The following is a 27,071-nucleotide window of genomic DNA, read 5'->3' as shown; positions in this document are numbered from 1 at the left end:
TGGGTGGCGCAGCGGTTTGGCGCCTGCCTTTGGCCCAGGGCGCGATCCTGGAGACCGGGGATCGAATCCCACATCGGGCTCCTGGTGCATGGAGCCTGCTTCTCTCTCTGCCTCTCTCTCTGCCTGTGTCTCTGCCCCCCCCCTCTCTCTGTGACTATCATAAATAAATAAATAAATAAAAAATTTAAACAGTTTATTCCAATCTGTGAGGATACTACCAATGACATGGCTGGCAAGAGTTCTGCTGAGTTTTCCTAGGTCGAATGTTTCTATAAAGCCGCTGCTGTTTTTTCTTCCTCGTTTTCTTTTTCCTTTTTTTTAATGCATAATTTTTGTGTGTTACCACTAATCTCACTTCTTTAAAATACAGGTATTTTTACGATAGATATTTCACATACAAACCATATTCTAGATCTCTGTCACTCCCCGTCAGATTATCTGTTGAAAGACAGTGGGCTTTTTATTTTCTATCTGATGTTTTTAAACTGAAGTGGCCGCTGGGTCCTGCCAAATAAACGCTCCTTCAGTGTGTTCCTTGTCTGAACGGTCACACCTGTGGGTCCCCGAGAGACAGCTTCATTCCTGCAGCAGGCAGGCGAGGGAGGAGGACTTCTCGCAAAGCCACCCAAGCTGTGAATCGGCCTTGGTTTCCTGAAGCGTAAACAAATGCGAGCTTTGTTCTCCCTATTGCTCATTTGGTCCCAAGTATGACTCAGGGTTAGGCTGGGTCCTTCAGGCTCCGTGCCTTTGGCTGTTGGAAGGAAGTGGGAGGGTTCCTGGGTAGTTCTGGGACCTTTTCAAACTGAAGAAAGGAGGCTGACTGCATGATGGGAGAAGAGGTATTTCTTTCTTTGCTTTTAGAGATGTAATAAGTCCCCTTAATCTTGCATCTTGTCTGCGCAGTTTTCTAACAAGCCTTGTAAAGGGTTTGCCCCAGGGGGGTTACAAGAAGTGTCTGCCGGCTGGGATCCCCCTCAGAGGGGGGCTGTGGATATGCTAAGGAAGAACCTATAGCTCTAGCTCGGAGGAGCTTTTCTAAAGTCAAATATTGCACTGAAACTCTTTAGCTGTTTTAATCCTCCCCACCCCCCACCCCTTTGGTCAATTCGGCCATTGATTTTTACAGATGTTTTCAATTTCTCTTGTGTCTTGGGTTTTCATGTGCTCATACTGCAGAGAGTCATTTAGATGGGCAGTTTGCACAAGCAGTAACTGTTACACCATGCCACCGAGATGTTTAGCAATTACAGATGTTTGTGCAGTAAACAAATCCAGCTTGCTCTTCAGGTTAACTCAGGGGAGAAGAATATGTCCACGCAGAGTGAGCCAGCTACGGGGCATTTAACTCTTGGGAGGCATGGACATTTGGAGTTTTCCTGGTGAATGGAGAAGCTGTGAGTAGTGACTTCTGGGTGGGTGCTGGGGAACTGTTTTTTATAGAGGTAAAGATATTTGACTAATTTTGTAGGACTGAGCATTTCTATTCATTTGCTCATATATGCAGCAAAAGAAAGACACTAAATTATCTGACTTTCTAAAAGTTTGCTAGTGACAGGGGGTCTTTTTTCTCTTGGTGAGTTGTTCATATTTGTCTACCTAAAAGCAGAAGTCTGTCATTTTCCAAACACAGAATAAAATTCCCTAAATAAACCACAGGGTAAGTGAGGCTCACAATGCGTCATATGTCTTCCATATTCCTGTCTCTTGTTGAAAAAAACATTTAAAGGGGAGAATTGATGAGATCTATAAAATATGTCTCTCTGTGGCTTTTTTTGTGGGCTTTAACCTATAATGTTTTCAGAATTACACGAAAAGGAAGAGAGCATAACAAAAGGGAACACATTATTTTAACACATTACTTTAGGAGAACTTGAAAAGTTTTCTAACGGCATTTGTTGCTTGTCTAGAAGTATGTGAGTATAGGCAGCATCTAGCTAAAATAAAAAATATACTCATCTGTGATGGATTGAGAGAATTTTCTTGTTGAAAGCTATCTTAAAAAAAAAAAGAAAGCTATCTTAAATTTGCTGCTGCTAATAATAATAATTTATTATTATTGCCAGATATCATTGTTCTGAGTTCTAAAAAGTAGAAATGAAAATTAGATATCTATATGTAAAATTCAGCTGGTGACTCTTTGAGAAAGTGCAAGCATGTTGATTGTAAGGTGTGACCTATGGAAAAGGCTCAGCCATAGCCCTGGGCTCTCACAGGAGAGCCTCTGGCTCCCTCAGGCTAAGGCCTGGAGATGGCACAGGCAAGGTAGCCCCTGGGACCCTTAAAGGGTTCTTGACTTCCAAACTACTAATTTGCATTAGCGACACCCCCCCCCAAACCCTTTGCTTATTCATTTCTCAAAATGGAAATAGCCCTGTTATTTCTCTGCTTACAAGAGTTCTTTGCAATAATTATTATAATAATAAAAATGCAAAGTTAAAGAATATGAATACACTGCCCTGAATTCTATTACCTAGGAACAACCATTATACATATATCCTTCCAGAATTTGATTAGAACAGGAATGTCCATGCAGTATGCCCGTCACTCTTCATACGATAATGAGGTCATAGAAAATGTTACCTGTTTTTAGAACTTAACATATTATGGGCCCCCCTTTTTTCCAGGCAAATACATGGTCATCCCTGTACAGGCATACCACCATTTATTGAACCTATCCTCATGTAATAACTATTTACATTGCTTCCACATTTTTCATTTTAAAAACAGCGTTCTTGTATATGCATCATTATACCTGCCCTGATTATTTTTTTCAGGCTGAGTTTTTTTTTTTTAAGATTTTACTCATTTATTCATGAGAGACACAGAGAGGCGGAGACACAGGCAGAGGGAGAAGCAGGCTCTGTGCAAGGATCCCGATGTGGGACTCCAGGATCACGCCCTGGGCTAAAGGCAGGCGCTAAACCGCTGAGCCACCCAGGGATCCCCTCAGGCTGAGTTTTTAAGAGAGGAATTAACAGGTTAAAGGCTGACTTAATTCTGGTTGGTTTTGTTTATAATGAAACTAACCCAAGTAAATGGTGAAAAATTCCAACAGAACAAAAGTAAGACTTTCTCAGTCTCTCGCACCTGGCTTTAAAACTTCTCGGTGACTTCTCAGTGAAAAATCCCCATAAAAGCTTTCTATGTACTCCTATAGAAATGTAGAGTGTTTTTATTACAGTAAAATATATACAACACCATTTTATCCATTATTAGGTGTACGGTTCAGTGGCATTAAATATGTTCATATTAATGTACAACCATCATCACCATTCATTTCCAGAACCCAGAACTTTTTCCTCTTCCTACAATGAAACTCTGTAAACTCTGTAATCCATTAAACACTAACTTCTCGGGGATCCCTGGGTGGCGCAGCGGTTTGGCGCCTGCCTTTGGCCTAGGGCGCGATCCTGGAGACCTGGGATCGAGTCCCACATCGGGCTCCCGGTGCATGGAGCCTGCTTCTCCCTCTGCCTGTGCCTCTGCCTCTCTCTCTCTCTCTCTCTGTTACTATCATAAATAAATAAAAATTAAAAAAAATTAAAAAAAAATTTAAACACTAACTTCTCATTCTCCCCTCCTCCTAGCAGCCCTTCAACTTTCTGTCTCTATCAATTTGATTCTGCTGGGTACCTCTTATAAGTGGAGTCATAAAATATTTATCCTTTTGTGTCAGGCTTATTTTACCTAGCGTAATGTCTTCAGGGTTCATCTATGTCATAGAAGGTATCAGAATTTTCTTCCTTTTTAAGGCTGAATAATATTGCACTGTATAGCTATATCACAATTTGTTTATTCATTCCTCCATTGATAGTCATTTAGGTTGTTTCTACCTTTTGGCTACCATGAATAATGAGCCCTGGCCTACTGATACCTATGTGAGTCCTTCCTCTCAATTCTTTTGGGTATATCCCAGAAGTAGAATTACTGGATCATATGTAATTCTACTTTTAATTTTTTGTGAAACTGCCACGCTGTTTTCCACAACAGCTGCACCCTTTTGCATTCCTACCAGTAATGCAGGAGAATTCCAATTTCTCCACATCCTTGCCAGCACTCGTCATTCTGTTTGTTTGTTCTATAATAGCCATCCTAATGGGTGTGAAGTGGTAGCTCTTTGCTGTTAGAATTGGTGTTTAATTAATGTATGTTCTTGTTGCCTAAGGGGAAAGGAAACTATTCTTCTCATCTTAGAACAATGAGTTGAGGAACAGGTCTTCAGTCTGAGAAGCCACATGAAGGAGCAGATCAGTTGCACTATTCCCAGAGATCGCAGATGGCTTGAGGGAAGGACCGAGCCCCCTGTTCCTCAGCCCCTGAAGAAAAGATGAGCAGGGAGCCCAAGTGGTTGCTTGCTTTCAGGGGTTTAATGGTGACCAGGACTGCTGCTTCTGAAGGTTTACTGAGAGTGGATTCAAAATAGTCCTTCTGATAAAAGCTGAATTTCTTTTTTGTGCTATTGTTAATTATAAATGATAGTACCTCATTTATCCTACATGGTAGGGAAAGCCAGTTTTATGATTGATTTTTTTTTTCTCTCCTCACCTTCTGCTCTGGAATTCCTTGGGGATAGGAAATGAAAGTCCTTCCTTTCGCACATTTGCTGGCTCATTCATTTGACTCCATTGATATTCTTCAGTGGAGTGAACTGAAGTATCTACAAGTATTTCATGTGGCTCTCTTTTGTTCTATACTTATATTCATAACTATTTCAGGGCAGCCCTGGTGGCTCAGTGTAAACTGCCTTCAGCCCAGGGCGTGATCCTGGGGTCCCAGGATCGAGTCCCACATCGGGCTCCCTGCATGGAGCCTGCTTCTCCCTCTGCCTCTCTGCCTCTCTCTCTCAGGAATAAATAAATAAAATCTTTAAAAAACAAAACAAAACTATTTAATAGTGTTTATAATCCTGAAGTTTGCAAATGCTTTTCAATCCTGAAAGTCAAGATTTTAAAAATTTCTGTGTGCCCATTAAAAAGATCCTGCATATGTACCTAACTTGTCTTTTTCTCGCTGATATTCTTACTACCTGTAAAATGATAGTCTAGACAACTGAATTTCAGTGGGATGGATTAAGCTGAGTGCTCTATAAAAACTGGCATCTTTTAAAAAAGATTTTATTTATTTGAAGGAGAGTGTGCAAGTGTATGAGGGGGAGAGGGTGGGAAGAATCTCAGGCAGACTCCGAACCCAGCGTGGAGCCTGGGCTCATCCTCTGGCTCTGAAATCAACAGCTGAGCCCAAACCAAGAGTCAGGTACTGGACCGACTGATCCATTCAGATGCCTCAAAACTGGCAACTTTTTTTATTTTTATTTTTTTTTAAAGATTTTATTTATTTATTTAAGAGAGAGAAGGAGAGAGAGAGAGAGAGCATGAGCAGAGGGGAGGGGAGGGGCAGAGGGAGAGGGAGAAGTAGACCCCACTGAGCAGGGAGCCTGACATGGGGCTCGATCCCAGGACTCTGGGATTACGGCCTGAGCAGAAAGCAGATGCTTAACTGACTGAGCTACCCAGGCACCTCAAAACTGGCAACTTTAAAACAAGTTGCCCAGCTTACTTTGCACAATGGTGTGTCTTTTCTTCCATTTAAAGAATTTAGATCACAGGGATTGTTTTGTGCTTTTCAGTGGCATCAGAGGCCATTTAAACAGAATGAGATGATAGCCTTATTCTCAATGCAGGCTTTTAGTGGTGAGGCCAGATCCCAAATAGATGTGTGCCCATAAATGCTCTTGAAGCAAATGGAAGCATAAGCACAATAACCCCTACTTACACCTCTGTTAGAGCTTTCTCTCTCTCTCAACCTGAGCTATAAAATGAACAGTTGACAAATTAAGAGTACGCAGGAATTGCCTTAAAAGCCGCTTCTTCATCAAAAGGCCATTGTTAAGCCATTTCATAGATAGCCTGTGACTCAGAAGTCTCACCTCAATTAAACTTATGCTTGAACTTTGAGGAATAGAAGAGGTAATGTTTGGACAACTAAAGGCAGATATTTGGGGTCTCTATCATTTAGAAGCTGTATTTCTGTTTTGCTCATTTAAGATGAGGAAGTTAGAAGTGGTAAAGATGAATTTACTGCCTCATTTTCTTTTTTCTTCTTTCACTTGCTAAGCATTTTCACCCACCAGCGATTTTAATATGTTTTGCTCCATTTGTTTTGGTAGCATCTGTTCAGTCTGTTCTTTTTGTTTTGATTTCTTAGTTGGGTTTTTCATTTTCTCTTTCTACCAGAAGCAGTTTTTCTGAAAGTTCTTGAGTACCTTTTCTAGACTATTAAGAAAGTTGATACGAGAAGTAATGATGTACAGTATCAAGATGTTTGATCCTGGAGTAGTCCCAACTTGCCCTCCTGGTACAGTGCTAGTACTGTCTGATTGCTGCACCGAGAGAGCTGCCCACATTACATATCCTGAGTGTCTAATTACAGATAGAGTTCTTTTGCTTCAAACCCCAGTATCCCCTCCACATTCAGGCATTGCTAGAAACAGAGAAAGTTGGCTGGTTCATAATTTAGAATCCTACTTTTTCCAGTGACAGGAATACAGCTATTGTTGTTTTTTGATTTGGAAGAGGCTGAAACATTACAAAGCTGGCAATTCTGTGCCTGCACATATAAGTAATCTGACTAAGCGATGCAGGTCACACTGTCTCTTTGCAGTCTGGAGGTGAGCAGGATGTAATAGATGGGCGAACTGACCATGCTTCCCAGTAAGGGTTATAGGATCTCTGATAATTTGGTGTAATTTTTGTATTTACTGCCCAAGAGTTCGAACAATGCCAGGTTTTTCGACTAGATCCTTCAGTCATAGGTCACTAGTTAGGAGAGCGGAAAATCGTCTGAATATAAGATGAAAAGAAGTCTTGAAAAAATTAGTGAGGCCAAAAGAGATAGAGCCAGGTCAGGGGAGGGATCACAGCAGTTTCCAAGTACTAAGAAATTGCTTTATGGGGCCATAGAGCAGTATGCTTGTGTGTAGCCCAATCCTGACTTTAGTCTAGAAAGTCTGTCTGAAATGAAGATTCAAATGTGGCCTGATTGTCTTCTCATGAAATTCAATGACTAGAAAGAGACTGGGGTATCCAGAGAGGCAGTGACCGAAGGCCGTGAAATGGTCAAGCAATTGAAAGTCAGGTGCTGTGGACAGTGGTCATCATCACAAAGAGAGGCTAAATGGAGTTTTGGAAGGAAGTGAAGGCTTACATGGGGTTTGATGGTTGCTTGTCCTCTGGTCTCCCGATGGCTGAAAGGGGAGCCCCCCTGTAACCTGAGGCATGGTGATCAGGTTAGGAATAAGGAAGATGTGGCCAATACTGAGGCCTGATAGACTCTTCCTTGTCCTATGGCAAGGAGGACGGGGAAATCTTTTCCTGAAAGTCCCTGTAGAAGCGGATAGATAACCATCTGAAACCCATCTCTGAAATAAATCAAGCATGATAACTCAGGAGTTAGGGAATAGGTTAGAAACTCCAGAAGTACGATTCCTGCTCGTTGTCCTCCTTTGCCACCATCTTCCATGAATTTGTACTGTTTTCCCTGTGTGGAGCCTGTAGCGAGACTTTGTGGAAGGTGGCAAGAGAGCTGTAGCTCTCAGGAACTCAGAAGTGGAAAGCACTGAAAAGAACATTATCCATTGTAATAGAAAAAGACAAGGAATTTCTCAAGACCAGAAAATGCATCAGTTGGGATATTTTACTGCACACATTCTCTCCCCCTACCCCTGTGAAACAAATAAAACATACCTTTTTAAAAAATAACATAGAATTATAAAAAGTGCCATTTAAGAAAGCACATGATTAAAATAGGTGATTTCATGTTTTGTTTTTCAAATGAGGGTTTTCTTCCCCTCTATTTAGTGTGGTTTGGTGTCTTTGTGTATGTTACAAAGAAAAGAGAAGAGAATGGGGAAACATTTTAGTACAGGAAAATGAGAACATGCAAAATGAGTAATGAAAGACATAACCATTTGTTCATTTGGTGAGCATCTAATTTGCCTAAAACTCATCTCAGGCACCCTAGAATTCCAGCCTTAAGAGAACTCCTTTTTTTACCTGAGATTTGCTACTGAAGAGACTTGTAACTTTGAATGAGTGAATGAATATGCATGATAGCCCAACACAGGCTGAATTGAACTTTTTCTCCAGCAGACCAGAAATCAGGCCACCAAAAGATTCCTCTTAAAAGTACGTTGATTCAACCCATCTACACCCTAACCTCAGTTCCCTTAAAAAAAATTAAAAAAGCAGGCGTGATTTTGAAAAACAGCAAAATCAAAGTATGTTCACATTAAGTGGAGACAGTTGTCAAATAGCTGAGAAATGAAAATAACCGTGAAATCTATGTGATTTTAAGATTATGATACACTTAAGTAAGTAGTTCTAAAAGCAGAGGAAAAATGAAACCTCAAAATTGGGGGGGAGGCCTGCTTTTCATCACTTTTTTTTTTCATTTGAGGAACTATAATCATTACTTCAGTTTGTGTTTAAAAAAAAGTTTTTCAAAAAAAATAAAATAAGGTAAAATAAAAAGTTTTTCCTTTTGGAGGACTGGAGAACCACTAGAAAACAGGACAATAAAGCCACAGACTCCGTGCAAATAAATCACACCCTTTCAATCATTACTTCTTCAAATACTGGGAAATGAGGAATCTAGAATTTTTGTCTTTGATCATATGTGAAAAAGTTACAAAGTAAACTCCACTTTTTTTCAGTTCCTGTCACACACTGAATAGGAATTCATGGGTTCAATCAGAAGAGCAGGAAATCTATTTTCTTAACTTTGAAAACATGATACAATATCTTGATCCTTTTTTGGAACGGCATTAATTAGAAATGATTTTATATCATCTACACAGTCACTGAGGTTAAGAGCTGATGAATAACTATAAGTAAAGGGTGGTGATAAATGGTAGGCGATGCTCTATATGGGTGGTGTCTTGTGAATTATTGTCATGACTCATTTTACATCTGATGTTCTTAACATCCTTACTAATGACTTGGAAAAGGAAATATAATGACCTACTAATAAAAGCTGCATGTGATTTCTAGTTAGGAGGTATTGCATATCAAATCAGGCCTTATGGAAAGAAGTCAGTAATGTAGAGAGGTAGGCCATCCTTTCTAGTTAGTATGTGCTATTTTCTTAAAACTTTATTTTTTCTCATTGTAAAAATAATAACTGGTTTGTAAAAACACTGGAGAGTAGAAAATAAAAAAAAAGTAAAAAGTGCTGTAATTTAATCACCTTGGGGTGAACTATGTTGACTTTTGTTTTTGTGTTTACTTTCAACCCTTTTGCCATACATTTTTTAAAAAGATTTTATTTATTTATTCATGGGACACACACACACAGACACACACACACACACACACACACACACACACATGCAGAGCGGGTGGGAGGTGGGTGGAGACACAGGGAGAGGGAGAAGCAGGCTCCATGCAGGGAGCCCAATGTGGGACTCGATTCTGGGACTCCAGGATCACGCCCTGGGCCGAAGGCAGGCGCTAAACCGCTGAGCCACCCAGGGATCTCCTGCCACACATTTTTAACTGGTTGAGATCATACCACACACATAATTTTTTTTTCATACGCATACTTGCGCATCTTTTCCACTTAGCATTATATAAAATTTCCCATGTTATTACAAACTTAGTGAAACATCTCTTAAAGTGTGTGGAATGTTTAAATGCAAGGCTCTGTATACCTCGAGGATCTGGGAGAAGTGGAATTTGTTGGTTGCATTGACTCCTGTCAACATTATGTCTAAATCTCCCACATTATAGCTGAAAACACAGCATGTTCTTGAAAACATAAAGCATAAAAATAATGTAGGAAAGCAGTTTGGGCTTGCAGGCTGTGTAGTGGTAGGCATTCCACAAAGGTTTGTTGAATTTGATGTACTACCTATACGGTCTGAACAGAATTCCCGTCGTCTCATCCTTGCTGATACTGAAAGAAGCCTTCAAGAGCAGCCTTCGGCAAGAGCCCTGGCTGCTTCCAGGTAGTGAACTGTGAATTCAGCTTTTCACATCTAAGTGTCTCAGTAATTTCTACTAGTAGCTTTAGAAATCTGTACCACATGAGCTTATGGTTTCATTTGGTCCATGTTTCTTAACTGCCTTGGGAGGAGTATCTGTTTGGCCTAACCATTTAGGATTTCTTCATCCATTGTTGAATGGATGCCAAGCTTTGTAAAAGATGGCTCGGAGTGATTTTCTCTGGTGGTGTGTTTGCTCCTGAGTATCAAAATTCCCAATAAAAGGCTTTCTGTTCTCTGACAACAGGCCATTTTTCCCAGACACACGCCTTGTTGTTTTTCCATCGTTAACAGTAGATAACAGTTTGGATGCAGCCAGAAGCAGTTGGCATGGGCCTGTATTTGAGGGGCTTCTGGAACAGTCTTCCGGCCACTCACTGTAGGGTGCCACCTTAACCGAAGCTTTATTGACCTGAAAGCTCTGCGGGTTGTCGGCTTTGGCCTCAGTTGTTTCTCCCATTTTCTTTGTTCTGTCTGTTTTTCCTCCCAGGCAATGACTATATGGTGATTGCTGTTGCTTTTCTTCCTTGCTCATTTGTCAGAATTATAGCTTTGCTCCAAGCTCGTCTCTGCCACGTGACTGTCTTGTAAAAGTCGCTTCATGCTCTCCATTCCCCAAGCAAAGGAATGGGCCAGTTAACCTATTGTTTTAAAAAGCTGCTGTAATCGAAACAGTCATTCTTTGTAACTAGATTCATAAAGAGCATTATGATGATTGATTTTTTTATTCAGTAAAATTCAATAATAGCAATAATAGCTAAGCACTTTATATACATTTTTCCATTTAATCCTCCTAGAAAATCTATAAGGTACATGGTATCATTTCCATTTCAGACAAGGAGACAGGGGTATAGAGAGGTTAAGTAACTTGCCCGAGATCACATAGTGGTAAGTCTGTTCGTAGAGAGGAATCCTACTTAATACGGAGTCACTCTTGCTAGATACCGTCATGAAAGGTGGGGAAAGTTTATTCGTTCTGTTGTTCTATCCCTAGCACCTCAAAAAATGCATGGCACACAGTACTTTCTCCATAGATCTAAATATTTTTGATGAATGAATTTATTGTTGACTAAAGTAAATTATGAATATTTAGTGCCTCCAGTATGCAAGATGTACCCAAGGATACAGAGATTACCAAGATGCAGTCCTGGCCCCGCCCCCACTTGTATTCTAGTCCATCAGACAGACTACACATAAGTAGCCATAAATCCAAAGCAGAGAGGGTAGTGAGTGCTCTTCAGGAGATTCAAAGCATCTGCAGTAGGAACATGGAAGGTGTAAGAGAGTCCAAGGGTTGACATGTAGGATATTTTCATGGAAAACACAGAATGTGTGTTCACCCCTTATTGTTGAATATGGCTTAGTAACTAGTAACTAGAGTGCCCTGAGGTTAATTTGATCTCTCTTGAAGGATATCCATTCTTGTGGCACCTTGAGGTCCTCTTTCTAAGTATTTCACTCTCTGTCTAGAAGATGTAACCAATATGTGCCTGATCTCTGCATATATTTAGGAGGTTCCTGTTTTGAATAAGTATGTGTCATGAACTTGTTCTTTCTAATGAAATAAAATATAAAGATGGTATCATCGAGTCTTTAAGTTTTGATGCAGTTTTCTCTTCCCTTCTTCTGTAAAATCGGGGAGACCAGATGATTTTTAAAAAGGGGAGGATAAGAGTTATTCTTTGGAAATCTGTGGAGCAGTCAATGAAAGGGAAGAATGAGCCCGGCAGCATTAAAACCAGAGCTCTGTAGCAGGAACCAGACTGAGAGACTGTCTTTCTGGAAGCAGTAGGTTGTCCTTCATAGAAATGGAAGGAGTGTTTCCTCTAAGACTGAAATGAGCTTCTGGACAAAGATGGGGTTGTTCTCCAACTCACCTCTTTTGATGCTGGCTGCACCCCAGATTATTTTGTGGTTGAATATTAAGTAGCAGGGTATTAGAGGCTCAGGAGCAGTTTCTGGCCATTCTCGTCAACATTCATGCATAGAGGCTTATAGGGAAAGAGGCATATTCTCTAAACCTTTTGACGGTGTGCGGTAAAATATATATAACATGAAATTTACCATTTTAATCATTTTTAGGTACATACTTCTGTGGCATTAAGTACATTTCCATTGTTATGCAGCCATCCACACCATCCACCTCCAGAAATCCCTTTGTCTTGCAAAACCGAAGCTCTATACTCCTTTAGCGCTAACCCTTCATTCCCTCTGCCCCCAGCCCCTGACGACCACCCTTCTACTTTCTGTCTCTAAAAATATGACTCCTCTAGGTGCCTTGTATGAGTAGAATCATATAGGATTTGTCCCTCTGTGACTGGCTTATTTCACTGATTTTAATGTTTTCAAGGTTCATCCATCCATGTTGTATCATGTGTCGAGATTTCCTTCTTCTTTAAGGCTGAATAATATTCCAGTGTGTGCCCTAGCCCTATAAATAGCTGTTTTACTTGAAAACAAAACAATAAAACATTGCTGCAAATATTTACCTCTTCTCTGAAACTATTTCCTTTCCTTTCCTTGCTCTGAGGGACATAAAAGCTTCTCTGGAAATTTCTTTTTTTTAAGACTTTATTTATTTATTAGAGAGAGTGCATGCAAGAGAGAGCAGGGGGAGAGGCAGAGAGAGAAGGAGCAGACTCTGCACTGAGCACAGAGCCCAACAGCGGGCTCGATCCCAGGGCCGGGAGATGGTGACCTGAGCTGAAGGCAGATGCCCAACCAACTAAGCCTCCCAGGCGCCCCTTCTCTTTTGGGGAAAGAAACTTCCCATTTTTGTCTCTAGTGTAAGACATTTTTGGAGACATATTTGACTAAACTGTTTACTTTAAATTTGTCAGATTAGAAAGATACTTTTTCATATGTCTCAAGAGCTTCTTCTGTGTCTCTGTTTTTAAAAAAGTATTTTAGTTTTCAAATGGTAGATTGATTGGTGTTTTAACAGTAAGCTAACTGTTCACAACTATCACAGGCCTACTATTTTTCTCCAAAACGTCACCATACCAGCCTTGGAGCACTGAGAACACATTCACTATGATTCTTCACATTAGGATAGATTCTCTGAAATGCTTCCCTGAGTCTCTGTGATGGGCTGCTTTGCTCTCTAATCAGGATCTGAACTTTTTTAAAAATATATATGTTATTTATTAAAAAAAAAAGAAAGAAAAGATGTTATTTATTTATTCATAAGAGACACAGAGAGAGGCAGAGACATAGACAGAGGGAGAAGCAGGCTCCTTGCGAGGAGCCTGATGGGAGACTCAATCCCAGGACCCTGGTATCATGACCTGAGCCAAAGGCAGATGCTCAACCACTGAGCACCCAGGCATCCCAGGATCTGAACTTAATTTTGCTCTCAGTGCGTCACTGGCGCTCAGTACCTATGGAAAATGTATATATGTAGACTCAAGAATGTAACAGAGTTTGGGTTTCGTCCATATTCAAACTAGTTCACAATCACCAACTTCTCCCTGTGGTGCCTGAAAGTATGGAGAGGTCCAAATACTTCTCCAACGTCTCTTTTACATTCTTCGTTTCACTGCCTGGTTGGATCATTGTGGCAACCTCCTGTTTAGCTCCTTGACTTTTGCATGTCTTTACTTTCTCCATTCTTTCGTAGGCCACCAAATCTTTGGTCTTAAGGTCGCAAGTTTGATCACACTACATCTCTGCTTACTACCAGTTGCCTTTAAGATAATGCACAAACTTAATATTGGCCCCAACTTACCTTGCTGGCCTCCTGACCCAAGTAGCTCTCCCTTCCTCCTCACACCCCCTTTCCCTGCACACATTCTCACTTTCACTCCTGCTTCTCTTCCCCTAGACCCTTTCCATCATTCTCTACCTGGCAAGTTTCTGCTCACTTTTCAGAATTTGCCTCAAGCTTCATCAGTGCTGTGAGACTTATTTCCCAGTGTGGAACTATTAATGGCTCCTTTTTCTCTCTTCTATACACCTTTATTGTAGTGTTCATCCCTCTGTACTATGATGCTCTGCTAATGAGTCTGTCTCTGCTACTAAATTTTGAACTTAGTAAAGGTCCAGGACTTTGTCCATCTCATCTTTTAGTCAACTTCCACCATCACCCCTTACTATATCTACTTCAAAACACTCAGGGGAAAAAAGCCACTCAGAATATATACTGCTACCCAGCCTCCAGCATAGAATGAAAGGAAGGAGGGGAGGGAGGGGGTAGGGGAAGGAGAGAGAGGGCAGGCTAGCCTTCACTTTTGAGATATAAAGGAAAACTAAGAAGTGTGGTTTTGCCCTCAAGTGTGTCATAAAAATGTCATGATCCGGGGCACCTGGGTGGCTCAGTGGTTGAGCATCTGCCTTCGGCTCAGGTTGTGATCCCGGGGTCCTGGGATCAAGTCCCACACTGGGCTCCCCGCAGGGAGCCTGCCTCTCCCTCTGCCTGTTTCTCTGCCTCTCTCCCTCTGTATCTCTCATGAATAAATAAATAAAATCTTTTTTTAAAAAATGTCATGAACCATTGGGGGCTGCATGTCAGTAGAAACATTACTGAAACTGGCTTCATGTAGCCAGTTGGACTTTACTTGAACCTTAAAAGTGAGATGGGATTCAAAGTCACTGAGGGAGGAGGTGCCAACCCGGGTAAGGGGAGATGGCCTAGACTATGTTGTGATTGAATAAATAAAAATATTTTAAATCCAGAAAGCATCTTTGTATATTAATTGGATTCATATAGCTACTTTATAGGAAAATTAGGACTTGGTCTACAAAAGTTCAGCAAGTTTCCTATTAAAGCCCTGGATGAACAAAACTCAAACCAGCCCCATGGTATTTACTCCTGCCATACCATCCTTCTCTCTCCCTCACTCATACTCTTTTTCAATTCTCCAGGTGCATCTAAAAAGAGAGCATTGTTAATCAAAAGATAAAACTAAATCCTCTAGTCTAAGGAAGGTTTACATTTTCCTTTTATGTGTCATAACACTGAAAATAGTCTTTTAGAGTATAATGGTGAATTGTATTTTGTCTAAGTGGTATATGCAATGGAAATTTACTTTGGCTTGTTCATCCTCTGTGAATAAGATGATCCTACAACAAAATAGCATGCAGGCTTCTCTCTTGGAACAGTGGGGGTAAAATATAAACAGTATTTTTTTCATATAGTGTCAGATGTTTGGAGAGCTGCCTTCTATGATTTTAATGTTGTCTGAATGTCCATTCTCCACCTCATTGAGCACTTAAGTAGGTTTTGATCCATTCTTCAATGTTGGTTTCCCCAGCAGGAGTAGAAGCCTCTACTAAACCTTATTTTGTTTTGACAAAGAGAAAATCCTACCCTACCTGAGAATGTATTCTAGGGTTCTTTCTAGTTTTTTTTAGGGCATGGTCTCTAGAGCTATTCAAAATGCAAACAAGTGACCCACATGATCAAATCCTGGCAGAAGATAAAGTGCATGGTAAATGATAGAATTGGCTGAAATTCACAGATACATCTTTCTACCGATACACACAAATGCATGCAAGTGTCTCGGGGAGAGAGAGAAATACACTAACAGAAAACAGACTTCATATATACATGTTCAGTAGAATGACAGATACTAAACTTTTATTGGACAGATTGAAAGAGTAAACCCTGGAAGGCCTAATGGAAACATCTAAGATGGGCTTTGGAGTTTTATATGCAGAGAAAGTTGGCTATTAGTCTTAAGAGCACAAGGGAAAGATACCAGCCATTGAGAGATATGGCTGGTTGAGGCAATTGGAAGTAAATTTCTTCAGGGCTTTGGGAATTTATATAAACAGCCATTAAGTAGTAGTATATATTCTGAGTGGCTTTTTTTCCCCTGAGTGTTTGTTTTTTTAAAGATTTTGTTTATTTATTCATGAGAGGCAGAGAGAGAGAGGCAGAGACACAGACAGAGAGAGAAGCAGGCTTCATGCAGGGAGCCCGACGTGGGACTCGATCCCGGGTTTCCAGGATCACACCCTGGGCTGAAGGTGGCACTAAACTGCTGAGCCACCCGGGCTGCCCTCCCTAAGTGTTTTGAAGTAGATATAGTAAGGGGTGATGGTGGAAGTTGACTAAAATCTGAGTCTCATGGGAAATCAGAGGAAGTTAGCCTGAACTGAGGAACAGGATTCTTGTCTAGAAAATTAGTGAAACAGTCCCTGTGATGATAACAAGGCTCTAGGCTTGGGTCAAAGAGGAAAGGGTAAATCTGAAGACAGGGCCTTGGTGTGCATCAGATATGAGAAGATACAGTAAGAGAGTAATCAAGGGTGGGTTCTAAGTCGTGAGTCCAGGAAACAAAGAGGATGAGTCCTGAGATTTTAGGAAGCAGAGGTAGTGGTGTTTATCCAACTATTCCATACACTACTCATTCTTATGGTGTGTTAATAGGCAGCAGAAGGAGTACTAGTTACATTTAGAAAACACTTAGATAATGCTAAGGATAAAGTTAAACAGTAACTATAGGACTTCTCAGAGCCTTTTTTTTTTTTCCAGAGCCTTTAATATGCTATTATGCAAGTATTAGGCCAAGTGTTCGATGTTTCCTGTATTTACCAGATTGTGGGATTAGCTGTTTTGGCAGTTGGTTGGTTGGTTGAACATCTTGGGAACATACTTTGGAAAATTATTTCAGAACAAGAGAATGGTGTACATACCTGGATGATAATGAACCCTCCAGATGAAGGTCTTTTGATCATAATAGATAGGAACTTGAGGGAACATGAGGCAATAGGCTAGGATGAATATTTGGAAACCATAGGCAGAGAGCTGTCTACCAGAAACATGGCTGAGACTGGATTCTGCTTTATGGTGACTAATAATTAATAGGAGCTCAGGGGCATGGGTACAAGGGAGTGAGGCCGGGGCAACAGGTCTAGGATGATATCCCGGAAAATGTGCTGTCCCCTAAAACTATGCTGGAAAGATCTGATACTTGGCAGTGACAAACCATGGGGTTCTAAGAGGGCCTCCTGGTCTGCTTTGTCAAGAAGGACCTCTCCCCTCATTCACCAGTTGTGCTGTGGGAGGATGCTAATGCTAGGGCAAAGGGGGAGTCCATGGCACCCCCAAATTCCCTGCTCCACTCAACACTTACTGACCCTTCATATCCTTTGTGGAGATAGAGAAATAAAATAATATCTAGGTCCTGCTCTCAAGCAGGTCACTATATCTGAAGAGGAAAAAGGGAGAAAAGCAGTTAAACTTCTCAGTGTAATAGAGTTAACAAATGCTTCCAGAGCAGCTATGAATCTGATAAGGTCTTCAACCATGATTGGGCAAAGAGGTTTAGCGTAACTTGAATTATTGCTAAGTTTTCAAGACAACCAGGGAAATAAACACTATATAACTAACTGTAGGTCTTAAGCCCAATTTTATAGTCAGAAGATTACTTTAACAATTCTTTTTCTTATAGTGGTGCTTAAAAATAGGCTGAAGCATGCCTCTTTGGAGATGTCAGAATTGACCTAGTGGTATGTGAGATGTTTTAAAGGTGACCTCTGTCTCTAGAATGGAACTAAAAATATATTTTTACTTTTACTGGACCGTGCATTTTATCTTCAGAATTTTGAGTTGCATTTTACTCTGCCATATGTCCTGTTGATATTAAATAGTTTAAACTGAGCCAACCAAAGATGGGCAAATTGACAGTTGCTAATGTAAATTTCCCAGCAAGTAGAAAAGGCTTCCATCAGAAGCTTACAGGCACACATTGTAAGGATGCTCCTTTGTGCTTGTTCTCTTCTGGCTCTGACATGAGCTTCAGGGCTTTGGCTCTGCTCCTACTGCTCCCTGCTGAGCAGCAGGAAGACTTTTCATAGTATCATCAATTATAGGTGTTCGTGAAGGGGGTGTTTAAAAAGAAATATTCAGAGTTTACAGTAAGCTTTAGTAATTTGTGCATCCTTTCAGAGTTATGATGTTAAATGAAAGCTAAAAAGTTGTGGATATGGTTACATATACATACTGTTTTGTTTTCTCCAGTCACTATTTCCTGTAGCTTTTATCTCCCCATATCCTGTATGTGACTAACATTTGGGGTAACCATGCTACATTGCTATACACTCCTCAACACAGCACTCTGGAAAACCCAACGCATTGCCGTTTCAGTGTTTGCAGTGATGTGTGGCATCCTCCTGCCTTTTCATATGCTTCCCTGTCTCGCATTGAACAGGCACTTAATAAATCTGTACTGAGCAGGAAGGAAAGGGATACTGTTATTTTTAAAAAATATTTATTTATTCTTGAGAAACACACACACACAGAGAGAGGGGGGGCAGAGACACAGGCAGAAGGAGAAGCAGGCTCCACACAGGAAGCCCGATGCAGGACTCGATCCCGGGACTCCAGGATCACGCCCTGAGCCGAAGGCCAACGCCCAACCACTGAGTCACCCAAGCATCCCAGAAGGAATACCGTTAGACACAAGTGTAGTAAAAGGAATGCCTTGAAAGAGCCATCCTTTATCTTATATTTTACCAGCTGTTTGAAGAGTTATCTCATGTGTTTGGCTTTCTGTGAGCACTTGAGTAATGTCTACATATAGCTTCTCAGAAGATCACCCTCTTCTAGAATAGGTATCCGAAAACCTGGTCTACTAACAGAGAGGCTTCACTGACTGCTAGAATTTAAGGGAGCTCTCACTCTCTTCCCCCTATCCACTGAACCTGGTTGCCTTTGTGATGAAGAATTATGTGTGGTATTCTTGGAGAGGGGACTTTTCAGAGATGGGACTTAAACTTCTTTCTCTTTAGCATTGTCCTATAATGAGAAAATTGCATGCACTCAAAGGAGTTTATATCTGAGTTATAATGAAGTCACAGGAGTGGGTTGATTTGAGTAGGACCCTGGTCTCACGCTCCATCAGTCACAAAGAGAAACAGATATATTAGTCATTAGGGAACTGGATTCCACTGGGCTCAAATCCAGTGACTGTCTTTCCTACAAGCATTAGTTTCTTCATTTTGGCATAGAAAAGGAAAAAAAAATTACTTGCTCCAGTAACTGAAATCATATGGGGCTTATCTTTCCCAATGCTATATTACCAGATCTTGTGGAGCTAGGAGTATATATGATGCTCCTAAGGTACACAAACCCCCCAGAAACTTAATACTTTTGTCAAGAAAGCAAATAGTTGAGAGACTTCTGGTCTTAAATATTCAAAGGAATGATTTTTTTTAGTTATTTATTTTTAAAAGTCATTTTTTAAAATGGAGATTAGGATGTGGTAGGAGAGACAAAAGTTGCTGGCAGCCTGGTGATGACTGTATGTCGAAGTAGATCCATAGCAATAGTAGATGATATCAGTGGCAATCAATAATTGTCTATTTGTAGAGTCTTCAGCTTTATACAGTCATCCGTATGGACATCTACTCCCAGACTAAGCAGCAGCTCCAAGACAATAGGGGGGCAAACAGCAGAGTAGCATAGATGTTGGTACTAATAAGTCTTTAGGCCACAGCACAGAGAAGAGGAAATGCTGGGCTGAGCTGTGGAGCGTAGCTGGCAAGTGTTCCTTTACAAGGCAGATGGAAAAATGGGCCTGTTGCCCATCTCTTAGGAGTGAAAGAGCTGTGTCCTGAGCAGAGTCAACACAACCCCCAAGTGCATGGCCAGTCCTTGTCCTGGATAAGCTACCTTCTTAGGAGGGCAAAAATCCCGGAACCCTGCTGAGGAAGCAGTGAGTAGAGATCCTGAATCCTCTTCCATAGCTGCTGGAAGCCTAACATCCTTCTTCACTGCCTGCAAGGCGGATGAGAGATGTTTGGATGTGATTCCCTGATTTCTCTGTCCACTTAGGCCTGGCCTTCAATTATATATGACCTATGTGTGTACTAGAGCTAGGCATTGCCCTTTGAAAGTTGAGAGTCTTTTCACTTTTATCCTAGTGGACCAAAGTTGTTTTCAGCCACGTAGGGGAAGCTGAAAGCCTGGTGAGAAAACAGTATTTCATTGCCCCTTGTTTTTGTTCTTATATTTAGGGGAAAGGCAGGGACAGAGGTTCTAAAATGTGGTGTTTAGAAAGGGGTAGGGCATTTGGGGTGGATGCATTTATGGAGGAGCACTGCAGGCTATTGGTGGGCAGGAGCAAAAGTTGCCAGATATCCTTTAGTGTAGTGTGTGAGACAGTCTCGTACAACGAAGAGATGTCCCATATACCATACCCGTAGAGGGAAACACTCTGAAAGCCACAGGACTTGGCTCTCCCTGAAAGTTCGTGCAGTCATGCACATCTGCTCACTTGGCCATCAAAGTAGTCTGAGGCTAGGGATGGTCATCCATTGTTGATACAAAACCATCTTCCTGTCCATTCGTCCATCTGTCCCTTCCCACACCCATCCTCTCAGGGTTTCTTTAGTGAAGGGTCTCATAGCCACCTGGGCTCCCATTCTCACCCTTCAGTGACATCGTCTCCCACTGTCAGCTCCACTAAACTCTCGTTCCTCTCTGAGCTGAGTGACATAGTAGGAGTGATGAGTTGTTACAGCACCGGAGAGCAGAGAAGGTAAAAGGCATCAAGGCCTTCTGGAAGGAGAGAGAGAAGAGTAAGAAGAGTGAAAAAGATGGTTTATGATGTATGGAGGTATGAGAGTAGGCACCTGCATTGTTAATCCAAGAGAGGTATTTGGTTAGTGCTGATGGAGTCCCACCCACATCTACGTCAGGGCTTCTGGATCTTGAGCGTGCATCAGCATCCCCTGGAGGGTGTGTTCAGACAGAGACTGCCGGGCACCATCCCCAGAGTTTCTGATTGAGAAAGTCTAGGGTGGGGCCCGGGAATTGGCTTTACTAGCAAGTTCCCAGTCATAGATACTGTGCTGCACGTCTGGGAGCTGTACTCTGCCAGGCCTAGGTCCTAGAGAAGAGAGAAACAGCTGAATCTTCCCCGCCTGGGGGATCAGGCTGAGAGGGGAGGAACTTGCCTTACTCTTGACCTTCAATCACGGCCCAAAAGAAGAAAGAAGGAGTCCATTTAAGTCCAGCGCCCCTGGCAGATGAGTGCATTATCAGCCTCACCATCACCCCTGTTGCTGGGATCCACACAGAGGCCAGGGTGTGCAGTATTTTCTGAAACCGTGAGGAGAAAGAACAGAGTAAGCTCTGCATTCGCCTGTCTTTCTGTATAGAAGTAAGTGTATTTAACTGGTGGCTCTTGATGTCTCTTAGCTTTCGCTGTCCTGTGAACCAGGGCGTCAGAGACCATGAGCAGCACTTCGTTTTGTTACTAAATAAGAGGCAGTTGTAAGAACACACAACCTGTGAAGGGTTCCCTAAAGGAAGGCATCTGGTTTAAAGCCCAGACCACTGGGGGATGCCTGGGTGGCTCAGTGGTTGAGCTTCTGCCTTTGGCTCAGGTCATCATCCCAGGTTCCCGGGATTGAGTCCCACATCAGGCTCCCTGCATGGAGCCTGCTTCTCTCTCTGCCTGTGTCTCTGCCTCTCTCTCTGTGTCTCTCATGAATAAATAAATAAAATCTTTAAAAGAATAAAATAAAATAAAGCCCAGACCATTGGAAGCCTCCTTTAAAAAAAAAATATTTTATTTATTCATGAGAGACACAGAGAGAAAGAGAGAGAGAGAGGCAGAGACACAGGCAGAGGGAGAAGCAGGCTCCATGCAGGGAGCCCGATGTGGGACTTGATCCCGGGACTCTGGGATCACGCCCTGGGCTGAAGGCAGGCACTAAACCGCTGAGCCACCCAGGGATCCCCAGGAAGCCTCATTTTTACCCAGAAAGGAACCCAAGTCAGGAATGAGCAGTGTTTCCTTTCTGTATTTTCCTGATTTCCTCTCTCCACTGTCAGTAATCACTAAAGTATTAATGGTTTTACTTTTCTTCTTCCTAATGAGTTAACAACAGTGATGCTTTGTTTCAGTCCCTAAGGGAAGGATGGAGATTGAGGAGGATGCCATTGGAAGTGCAAACAGGAATGTGAATGCCACTTGACAGTGTCTCCTCTTCTCGGCACTTCCTGATTTTTCAAGATAATTCTAAGGACGGTTTTTTGTCAAATTTGACCTTATGGCCAAATAACAACATGCTTTCTTCCTCCTTGATGCTTCCTTGGAATCACAAAATGTTATTAGTTTGAGTACTTAACAGCAGTCAAGGGGCGGCATGATATTTTGGGTTTCATTTTTTATCCAATTTAGAAAGCCCTGTGGCACTAAATAAAAATGTCACCGTGTAAAATGTAAAAGCTTTCTGTCACAAATGTTTTTAAAAATTCATGAAGGTCTGAGGATTTGATTTATCTTATCCTCTTTCTGTGATTTATTCATATTTAATGTTAGTTTCAACATTTGAAGCATGAAGAACTTTTTCAAATTAAAAACTGTGGTGAATCAGTTTTATTTGAGGAAACATTCCACCAGGCCAGTTTTTGAATTATGCAGTTCATTCCTCTCCATGTGTTCGAAGGGCAGATATGTTTGGTTTTCCCAGTGGCTGGAATTCTCACTAGGGAAAGCATTCATTGCTGGGGAGCTTGATTTCCCCAGCTACTTGGTTTCAACAGCTGTTTCACTGGTATCAATAGACAGTTTCTTTGGGCCTTAAACATAATCACACGAATGTGGTAGCAAAAGAGAAGAGTGGGAAGAGACCTCACCTTTGGAACTATCATTTTGTTTGCTGTCTGCTTTTTCGTTTTTGGTACTTTGAGCCTCTGAGCCACCTGTGTTTTCAGGAACATCTTTAGTCAGAGACAAGATCAGTCTTTTCGGTGGATGGTCATAAATAATAAATGATAATAGAATTAGCTTTGAATGAAGGAAAGAAAATGAACTCCAAACAGGCTCATCTTTTTTTTTTTTTTTAAGTAAATAAACACCTAGGATCTGTGACACTGGCCTCTCTCAAAGCCCTGGAAGGTTAAAAGGCTGGTGAGAGGAGGGCTGCAGGCTCTCCATGTTCCGCCTTTGGGGCAGCTAGAGCTGTCCTTGAGGACATGGATGTGTTGATTTGTACCCTGCAAGACAAGTTGGATTTATTTCGGTGGCCAGGAGATGCAGTAAGGCACACTTGCTCCGGACACTCAGGCTTTTGCCTCGCTTTCCACCTGCCTGTACACCTGTCCTTCTGGCCCTCCATCCCTTTACCCTTTCCTTCTTTCTGTGTTTATTCTTTCCCTCTTACTACCATTCTTCTGCTCTGCAAACACTTGCGAGCACCTCCTCTGGGCCAGCTGCTGTGCCCCAACAGATGTAGTCAGCTTCTCATAATGTGAGAGGAAATGTGCCTGTCTAGTCTGCTGAAAATAATCAAACTTTTAATAAGGACATAAGGAAGAATGACAATAAAAGGTACTGAGTGCCTCCAAGGATAAAGCCCTTTCTACCTGGTCCTCCCACTTGTTTGTCATGGAGGGTCTGACCTGTCGAAGAATGGCAACCACTACACGCAGCAGCAAAAACTTAAGTGTGTGGTTTTTAGAAGCAGTCGGGAGCATTTTTTCATCATGAACTTGATTTTATTTCTTTGTTTAATGGAGAGAATCATCTTGTTCAGTAAAATGGTCTCTTTCCTCCCCAGACTATTGGAAAGAAGTTACCTCCAGCTACAACTCCGGAGCCGTCAAAACCAGAAATGGACAGCAGGACAAAGAGTGAGTTACCTTATTTCTCCAGTTTACTCTTGGAAGCCGTTAAGGGTTTTCCAGTCATGGAAATGCCTTTGAAAAATCCTCACATAATCTAAATGGCTGTTTAACTTTTTTTATTTTAAATTTCAGGGTAGCTAAGGTACAGTGTTCTGTTAGTTTCAGGTGTACAATGTAGTGATTGCACAGTTCTGTACATTACTCAGGGCTTGTCATGATTAGTGTACTCTTTAACCCCTTTTACCTTAATGGCTTTTAAAAACACATCACAAAAAATACACCCAAATGTGTTTCATGAGGTCCTGCCAGTGGGTGGGCACAAGTTAGGTTCAGAACTCCTGCGGGTTTTCTCCTTTCTGGAACATGGTCCTTTCCTGCCACCTGTATCTTGCCCATGTGCAGAGCCACGGCTTATCTGTGTATACCCAAGCACTTTGCATAGTTTGGGAGGCAGAAAGATTTTAGAGAAGGGCAACTCAAACAATTTGGGGACACACAGGCCTTCAAGTCCAGGGCCCTATCTTCTAGACTGAGACCTCAACCAGCACTCCCAAACCCTGCCTTCCTGCCAGCATCCTCCACCTGTCTCCGCTATTATCTCTTGACATACAGATGTCTTTCTTCCATTGAGCCAGATATGCTGTTCCTGTAATTTTTATCCACGAATTTTAGTATCGGAATCTATATTGGTATTAGCCCATTTTTCTCTTAATAGCTCTTTAAGTATTTGAGGATGGCTGTCTCCCCAAAACCTTCCCAAAGGGCAGTATTCCCTACTTTGGGTCCATTGCCAGTTAAAATACAGGATGTCCAGGTACATTTACATTTCAGATAAACAGTGAATAATTTTTTTGGTTGTAAGCAAGTCCCACGCACCATTTGTTGTTTATCTGAAATGCAAATGTACCTGGGCATCCAGAATTTGTAGTTCTTAACCTGGCAAGCCTCCAATTCCTTTTGTTATCCTTCCAGTAACTAGGGCATTCTGGATGGGCTCTGGTCAGAACCAATTACTTCAATTCCTTCTAGGGATTTTGTTTTATTGTTGTTGTTTGTTTTTGTTTTTGTTTTTGTTTTTGTTTTTAGCTTCAGATTTTCTTATGAGGATAATATGGACAGACTACTAATCTAGTTTGGAAAGCCAAAGATTGAGAGAACAAAAATCACACAAATATAATTATGATTAACGTAGGAATAAAGCCTAGCTTTATTCTTTTAATTGCAAAATAATATACCAAGAGTTCGTTTTGCAGGGCAAAATGGGTAGATTTGAGAGCAAATGAGTGATACTGCCTTAGACTTAAGAAAATGAGTTTGTGGGACTTGTCAAGCCAAAAATGGTGGCTTTGAGAAATAAGTTCATGGATGGTGCAGATGCAGATGCTAGATCTCTGCCTTAATGTTTAGGGTTCAGATGAAGTCTACATGCCTTCTGTCCATTAATGATATAGTCAGATTCCTGATAATAGGCAGAAAGCCCCCTGGTCTAAGTCTCTAACCCCGCAGTTCTTACACTTGAGTGTGCTCCAGCATCACTTGGAAAGCTGGGCCCTACCCTCTACCTTGCTAGGTCCCACCTCCAGAATTGCTGAATCAGTAGGTCTGGGGTGAGGCCTGAAAATTTGCATTTCTAAGGAATTCCCAGGTGGTGCTGCTGCTGCTCCTGGTTGAGGACCCACACTTTCAAAATCACTGTTAGGAGCTTATACGTATTCCTAAGGAGAAACTGGCCCTATATTTTTATTCATGCAGGTTATAGGCTTATCATGCTAGACCTGCCTTTAGGCACTAAAGAATTTTGAGGAATTAAGCATTAAATCATTTCTGCAAACATTTCTCTTGTTGGACAGTAGCCTGTCCTTCCTCCCATTCACCTGCTTATTCTATAGTTATGGCTATTTAACAAGCTTATAAATGATCACTATTATTAGCAAAGTTGCCTGGATGTCCAGAACCGGGAAGAGGCAGAAGAAAGCAAAGGAGAAGACCCATCAAGCCTCAAAGGTGATTGGAATGTGGTCCCTAGGACAGGCTGTCCTCATGACACGTGACAACCAGTGGTCTTTATCAACCTGACTTGTGTTTACAGAAATAGTAATCTGAGAAACAGAATTTTTTTTAACGGAAAGAGTTTCAGTAGAAGTAAAGTTGACATTCTCTGTAGATTGTTCACCTCTGTCCAGAGGAAATAGGACCTTGGGTGACTTGTGGGTTGCTTTTGGGAGGGGCCTGAGCAATAGGGGCCTGAGGGTCACTTGGATGTGGCACAAAACAGGACAGTCCATGGGGCATGCTTAAGTGACTAGTCCTCAGGTCTCAAGAACTAGCTGTAGGATAAGAGCATGTCCTTGATGCTTTCTTTTCACCCTCTGTAATGGCTGCAGACAGGATATTCGAGTCTTCTTGGAAAGATTGGGTGGGCTGGGGGAGGTGGGTAACTGTGTCTTAGAGCAGTGCTGGCTAATAGAAATATTATGTGAGCCACATACATGATTTCACATTTTCTAGTAGCCACATTTTTGAAAAAGAAACATGTGAACTTATTAATTTAAATATATTTTATTTAACTCAATATATCCCCAATATTATCTTTCCAACATATAACCTGTATAAAACAATTAAGTGAGGTGTTTTTATTCTTTATATGAGTCCTCACAATCCAGCATGGATTTTATATGCATGGCACATCCAGCTTGGTGCAGCCACATTTCAAATGCTCAGTAGCCACTTGTGCCTAGTGCCCACCATATTGGACAGTGTAGTTTGAGAGTAATTCTGGGATCCAAGATGGGCTTCCTGGGCCTAGGTATTAACACAGATCCGAATATTCAGCTCCTTCAAGCCTGTGGGAGGATCCTGGCTCTAGCCCAAGCCTGTTCCATCCTACAAGTATCTATTAATTACGTCCATCCACCTGGCTCCCTGGAAGCATCACAGTGGGGGCGTGGGTTTTAATAAAGTGTGTTTTTACAGAGGCTGGCTGGTGTGTTTTGGCCAGGAGTCAGCAGTGCGGATTCTAGGACCAGCTGTGTTATTCGCTAGCTGTGTGACCTTGGGCCAATAATTTTATTTCTCTGGCCTTGCTCTTCATTGTCTGCGTTGTCTATGAAGTCAGAGGGCTGTACTAGAGAGAACTCTTGAGCCTTCTCCAGCACCTTCATCCTCTGATTTAATTCCAAAAGCTTTACAATTCAGAGTAAAAGGTTTCTGCATTCAAAGAAGTGAGCAGCCAGACGGGAGAAGCAAGAGGAAAATGGGAACAATTCAGTAGGAATATGAGATGTCACCGGGTACAGGTGGAAGGATGCGTGTAGGTGGGTAGCAGGTCAGAAGAATTCTCACTGTCAGTGAAGGCTTGAAGGATGTTTATCGACAGATGTTTTTCAAGGACCCAGAGCAAGAATTTCTGCAGTTAATCTCACCCACGTACTTCCTGGCTTTCATTGT

At 41.6% G+C, this 27,071-nt stretch overlaps 1 protein-coding gene across 8 annotated transcripts in view; it reads left to right on the top strand.

Moving 5' to 3' along the window:
• Positions 1-27,071, top strand: part of SH3KBP1 (SH3 domain containing kinase binding protein 1) — a 342,506-nt gene that overhangs the window by 217,720 nt on the left and 97,715 nt on the right. For all 8 annotated transcript variants that reach the window (XM_041740052.1, XM_041740047.1, XM_041740050.1 and 5 more), the window contains one exon: positions 23,558-23,630. In XM_041740052.1, the coding sequence (XP_041595986.1) occupies positions 23,558-23,630 (73 nt within the window). The remainder of the gene's footprint in view (positions 1-23,557; positions 23,631-27,071) is intronic.

Source organism: Vulpes lagopus, chromosome X, assembly GCF_018345385.1.
Source record: "Vulpes lagopus strain Blue_001 chromosome X, ASM1834538v1, whole genome shotgun sequence".
In the NCBI taxonomy this organism is placed as follows: domain Eukaryota; kingdom Metazoa; phylum Chordata; class Mammalia; order Carnivora; family Canidae; genus Vulpes; species Vulpes lagopus.
This window is presented reverse-complemented; position numbering and strand designations above follow the sequence as displayed.